A 6,538-nucleotide genomic window follows, 5' to 3' on the forward strand; every position below is an offset into this window, starting at 1 on the left:
AAAACACAATTTTCACAGTCTAAGTGCAGTATTACCTTGAGCAACACGTAATCCAAAGGCCTGGAAGAGACTGTTCAATCTGACAGCACTGTAAAAGGCTTGTAACTGTGCTGCCTGTATCAGACCAGGCTGAAACTGATAAGTATGCAATCTGTCAAGAAGTACGTGTTAAACGACACAAAAGAAACTAACAACCAAAACAATACTGAAACCTCCAAAACCCAGATACTAAGAAACTAAAGGTTCATTCCCAAGGATCTTGTGAGAGTGCCTCTACAATTAGGCAGAGCTTTGTAAAAAGAGAAAAAAAGAAAATAGCATCTTGACATATAATTTACATACTTTTTATCTAGACTAATTATTTCTTTTTATTTGACTTGATTCATTATTATGTTGTTTTGTATATGTGTTTTATATGATGTACATAGGTGTGCTAGAACACGTGTGTGTGTGTGTGTGTGTGTGTGTGTGTGTGTGTGTGGAGGTTAGAGGTCAAATCTGTGGAGTCTAGTCACCATGTTTATGCTATGAGCACCTTCATTCACTGAGCCACCTCACTGACCCTAGACATATTATTTGTTGTTAGAAATATAAGTTGCCCTCCCCCCCATGTCAGCTATGATAACCTGGGACAATGACAACAAGGGAAATATCCATTAAACCATAGAAGTTTTAAAGTAGGTTTTACTGTAAGTCTTTACATTCAAATTTTTGTCCTTCATATGATAATTCCAAGTAATCAGACTAGAAGGAAAGAGCAGGAATGTTTATGCATCAGCCCAGAGAGTAGATTTCTATTTGAGATTCTGATTTGTTTTGTGAATGCTCTTGATGGTTCATGCAAAAAGATTAACATGAAAAGACAAAATCCAATTCCCCTGATACGCCCATGTGTTTTCCATAATGAATTTTAATTTTTCTCTTCAAATGAAGAGGACTAGAAGAATAAGTGAAAGCACTGCTTGGCATTTATTTGATCAGGACCATCATCTGATGCCACCATATTGAACTATTTTGTTGCTTAGTTTCAGAGAGAAAAAAAATACATTTTGTTAATTTATACCTGGCTTATTATTTGGTCTGAATTTCATATTTGAACTACAAAAACAATTTTCCTTCAAAAGGAACATATGCACACACACAGATACATACTCACATACACACAATGGAAAAAGTAAAAGTAAAGCCAACGCTATTGCAGCATTCCTTAGCAAGAAAGGAAATGTATGCACACAACACGCTGCCATTCATTCATATTAACATCAGACCATGAAAAACCAAACCCTTCAATGTCCTTACATTGGGAAAACAAACAAACAAACAAACAAAACAACAGCAAAACCAAAGAAGCAGCCGTCTGGAAATCTTGTAATAACTGCTGAACAAACTCTTCTACTTTCTTCAGAGGTTTTATCAGGATAGGCAGTGTCTCAACATTTGTGCTTCATTGCAAGCTGAGGAGAAAGATAGAGAGAGAGAGAGATGTAAAATATGAGACCTTATAAATTGGCAGCTCTCTCTACTTTTCCTTTCCACATCCAGGATGAGAGATCTTATGCTTGGTGCCAACCACCATTCCTGTCCACAGTGGCTCCTGGTAGATGTGTAATACTTGTGTTAATAGGGTACTACTGCCCTTTGCCTCTTCCTTTACATCAAGTTTGTTGGTACATGTGCCTGCTGGTGAAGGATGCTGTGTGTTTTCTTTCATTTCACAGAAGGATCAATGAAAACAAAATGCACAGAGAGAACAAGTGACTCACCCCAGGGATAGCTGGGATTCCCAGGTCTCTTGATCTGTCAGGAAGCAACACTCCTGGGACGTTAATACTTGATGACATCTCATGAAGTGTGAAAACTCAACAGCATATAGAGAGACACTCTCAAATAATCTACACAATATCCGTTCTGGACTTTTAATCAGATCCAAAGTTCCTGGCAATTAAGTTGTATTCCCTTTTCGGGCAAAAAATAGACCTTAACTTCAAACTACTAATGCTTTGCCTCATCCTGGAACATATTAATAATCTATCATTCCAGCAAACCCCAGGGCAGTCACATTGTCATCTTATTTGTGGCCACAAGAGAAAGGTTAGAACCCTGAGCTCCCACTAGGAAAACAGTATCAACATTTCTTCAAGTGACAGAGGATGGCTGGCCATTGTCCTAGGAATTGTCTCTAAGAAAAACCTTAGCTTAAAGTCTTGAAACCTTTTTGTATAGTAGAACCAGTGAAGATCTCCTCGGACCTCCTGTTGAGTGATGCTGCCTGTTAGTCAACTTTCAGATACAGAGTTTTTTTCTGAGTACACCCATTTTGTTATACTGAGTGATAAAGGTTTTTGGGGGTGGGAGGGTCAACAACTGTGCAGATGCCTAATTACTCCTGACATAAAAAAGCATTTAGTCATGGGCACAGTGAAGTGAGAGAAGAGAGGTAGGGCTCTGCCTCAGACCTAGCCCAGTCTTCAGCCACATTCTGGGCCCCTTACTGCAGAGCCTATGTTTTTTGTTCTCCCTCTAGTTTTCATACATTATTTAGCAAAGAGGTCCATCAAATAAACACAGAGCTGTTAAGTGTTGTGTGTAATGAATTCCAACCATAAATATTTGATCACAGCTACTGCCTTGGTATTCATTGAGCTATTAACTTTCCACTAAATAGGCTTGTGCCAGTTCACACATAGCCACTAATCTTCAGGGATGATTGTACTGCTGCTCAAGCTAGATCCTGAGCCATGGCCACCTGTACTTTACAGAAATACAATTGGATAGGACAATTTGCGACACAGAACAAATATCTGTAGTCCAGATATTTGTATCTTCCCCAAAGTCAGGGGCCGAAACCAAACTGCCATGAGAGGACATTAGGAGGTGGGCATGGGAGGTGACAAGTCCTCAGAAAGAATTAGAGACTCTTTCCCTTTTCATTATGTTAGGATACTCTCATAATGGTCACCATGAGTGAGTTAGGAAAAAGACCTTCAAAGGGAATGGAATCTAGCATCTTGACCTTGGACTTCTCGGAAAGAAATGAATTCATTGTTTAATTAACTACCAGGCTTTCAAAATTTGATTGTTAACTTTGAGTAGCCTGAACAGACTAATAACAGCTAGCAAAAAGTGGTAATACCCTGGTTTATAAAAGTACCTGGGAATGAAGGACTTTAGAAGAAAGAGCACTAAACAAGATTAGGGAACCAGATTATACAATTTTGCTGTGACAGCCTTGAGTGTTCCAAAGTCAATGCTATCCCATTGTTTCCCATTCCTGTAAAACCTTCAGAGATTAACTCAAGTGCTGGAGTTGCTCCCTTAAAACGCCCCCTGGTTTATTTACTGAATATTTCACAGAAATCCCCTACTAATGCTTTGTAGTCTATTCTACATAATGATAATTACAAAAATCATTACTGATACTAGGATGTACTTTTACAAGGAGAGTCCTTTCCCTTTTAGCCTAAAGGCCCAGACTGAGAAACTGCAACAGAATAAACAGGAGAGGGAGGGAGGGAGGGAGGGAGGGAGGGAAAGAGGGGGGAGGGGGAGGGAGAGAGAGAGAGAGAGAGAGAGAGAGAGAGAGAGAGAGAGAGAGAGAGAGAGAGAGAGAGAGAAAGCTTTTCCCTCCCAGAGAGGGTAACGCCTGTTGTCATCTCTTCCACCCTGGTGCAGAAGAGTCCAGATCAACTCTCTTTGCTGTGAAAAACGTCATTTGAGGATGCTAGTGTGGGTAATGTTCTTGCCTGCTGACTCACCACCCATGGCGGGCTGTCAAAGCCTGGAGCACACTGCAACCTTGAGCTTTTGGGGGCAGGGGAAAGTGAGTGAGGCTGCTTGTGCTGTGTGTTGCTCTTTCCTAAAGGCTGGAACTGTGCCAAACACACAGCTCAGGAAGGAACAATACTTCCTCATGACAGGATAACCAGAACTGGGGTGAGGAGTGTGCAGGGCCAGGAGAGAAGCATTTTCTCTATCTCTGTTCTAGAGGGGACTGGCACCCACACAGCTAGAGGATGTGATTGTACAAAAGAGACCTGTTCACTCTTGTACCTGGATCATTGCAGGAGTCCTGGGAAAAATAAGACAAAAGATAGTTTTTTTACAATCATCTAGAAAGTCAGGTCACAACTTCCTTTGGACCTCGTTGTCCTCAGAGGAACTGTCACCTGGGATGATTGTTCTCTGCCATGTGTACTGTGTCTTCCTCTTGTAAACACAGCCCACTCTTCATGAGTCAACAGGCCACACATGTCTAGGGTGTGGGGAGTGGGCTGAAGGCCTGGTTCCACCTCCGAATCTTCTCACTGGCAGGCCTGGCTGGGGCTTGGCCAGTGAAGATGCAATGGCATCTTCATGGTAAACCTATGATCACAGTCACAGTTCTAACCCCTAGAAAAGCAGCCAGACCTTACCTAAAGAGATTGGCTTGCTCTCTACAAATACTTCTGAGGTTAGTGATTCATGAGCACATATCCCAGTTTTAGAAGGCTGCAAGCCTAGCTCTGACACTGTCTTACACTCCCTTGTACTCACTCACCCAGAGACTTTACTCCCCTGGGGACACCCTCTGGAGGGGAAACTAATTAAAATGCCAACTTCTCTGGCCTACTCTACTAAGTGGTCTCTACTAAGACCACCCTGCCCTGCACTCACCAAAGCTGGAGACCCCCTTGCATTTGATGGCCTCATCAATTTCTGGTCTCATAGGCAGTTCTAAGACGGCTCCCTGTTCACATACTATAAACTTCCCACTCCCTTTCCTTTTGAATTTGGATCACACAATATTTATCTGCATTCTTCTTTAAATGGCTGTTCTGAAGATTCTCAGTCATCTGTAATTCCTCAGCCTCATTACTGAGCCCATTACATCACCGAGTGGGACAGGCACAGCAGAAGCTGTGTTTCTTGAAATAAATCATAAGCAATTTAGATTTATGTGCTTGCTCCCCTCAGCACCTAAGGAGATAGGTGTGGTTATTTATCAATTGCCTTTGTTTAACTGATAAGAAAACATGGGCTTTGAGAAATTTAGCATTTGTCCTAGGTCACCCAGATGGGAAAGGACAGAGCTGGACTCAAACATAAGAAATTAACTACTATACCATGTTATTTCCCAACCATTCAGTAAACTTGGCCACAGTGTCTGGGAAATAGTGGCAATGGCCAAGAACTTAGATGTTTGTAAACTCCTAGTGAGAGGGACGCCTGTGTGGATGACATCCAGGCATTGTCTACCCCACATTAGGAAGAATAATTTCACAGCTTCCTTGGTAACCTGGTTTGTGGTTTAATCATTAGCAGAAACTATTTTAGCAAAGCTTTATCAGTGCACCACTGTGGGAAGGCAAAAGAGATAATTGCCTGGACCACCCGACCTTTGCACACTTTAGGGCAGCTGTCATGTTACTTCCCTTGGCTTTCTCTTTCCCAACTCAACACTAAGGGTCTCTACACAGATTTCCGCTGTCTTCCCATTTAAATACTTTAAATTGCTTTGTGGATTAGTGCATCTGGGCATGGAATCTCTCACATTTCCACATCATGGTTTCCTTGTACCAAAGCTTTGGGGAACACGCATCAGGGTTTACTCTATCACAGCTCATAACTGAGAAGCCCTGATGCCAACTTGTCTGTTGGCTTTTTCAGACAGACTTGGTTAGTTCTCCTTCAAGGAACTCTACCTGGGTCTCAGAAGCAGCCATGCACTAAGACCCTGTTGTGATGGCAGGAGCCAGTCTCCTGGAGCACTTTCTTATGAGCCCTGGAACTCTGTCCACTGGAACGTTAGTTTTCTTACTGCTTCTTGGTTGCCCATTCTTGCTTCCTCAGCAGAAGTGGAGTATTTTGTGGAGGCTAACTGAATTATTCTCCCTTGAAGATCAACTAAAAACTATCTGCAGGTCCAGATCATGAGCCCACCAGGCCAGTGTGTCACTAGTAGAGATGGTTTCAAGAAACTTAAATTCAAGTCACCAGCTAGAAAGGAGCTACTCTTTGATTTGATGTATAAGCACAGTAATAAATCTTCTTTATCAGCTGACCAGTGGACCTCCTCTTTCCTTTGGTTTATGACTGCCTTAGATAGGAGCTGCCAGTCAATAGTCCTTTTCCCTTCTGAAAGGCAGTTCTCAGCAAAAGTAAACATGCATGCTAAGTATCCAGTCACATGAGAAGTACTATTTTCTGAGGTCTGGGACAGGAGATAATCTCGCTGCCACATCTGCTCAAAATCAGAGATCCAGAATGGAGGTTCTGAACCGATACCCAGCCAGTTTCAGAGGAGGAAACTAGCCTTGAGATCAGGGTCTGTTTCATGTGTCTGGTGAAGAGATAAGAACATGTGACGTACAATGACACTTAGATTGAGAAAGGAAGAGAGTGGGAAAGGACACCTGAGAAGCTTCAAGTCCAATATAATTCTTTCAATTGTGGCCAATGACAGGGAAGTATTGTGAGAGCTGACCTCATTTCTCCCTCTCTCTGTGACCTGAACCTGAACCCTGATATTTAGGACAGTAATTAAAGATTTTTTTTTTTT

At 42.0% G+C, this 6,538-nt stretch overlaps 1 protein-coding gene across 6 annotated transcripts in view; it reads right to left on the reverse strand.

The window, feature by feature from the left end:
- Nucleotides 1–721: 721 nt before the first annotated feature.
- Nucleotides 722–6,538, reverse strand: part of Stxbp6 (syntaxin binding protein 6) — a 233,934-nt gene continuing 228,117 nt past the window's right edge. For all 6 annotated transcript variants that reach the window (XM_031357476.1, XM_031357479.1, XM_031357477.1 and 3 more), the window contains one exon: nt 722–1,454. In XM_031357476.1, the coding sequence (XP_031213336.1) occupies nt 1,431–1,454 (24 nt within the window). In that variant the 3' untranslated portion in view covers nt 722–1,430. The remainder of the gene's footprint in view (nt 1,455–6,538) is intronic.

Source organism: Mastomys coucha, unplaced genomic scaffold (assembly GCF_008632895.1).
Source record: "Mastomys coucha isolate ucsf_1 unplaced genomic scaffold, UCSF_Mcou_1 pScaffold6, whole genome shotgun sequence".
Classification (NCBI taxonomy): domain Eukaryota; kingdom Metazoa; phylum Chordata; class Mammalia; order Rodentia; family Muridae; genus Mastomys; species Mastomys coucha.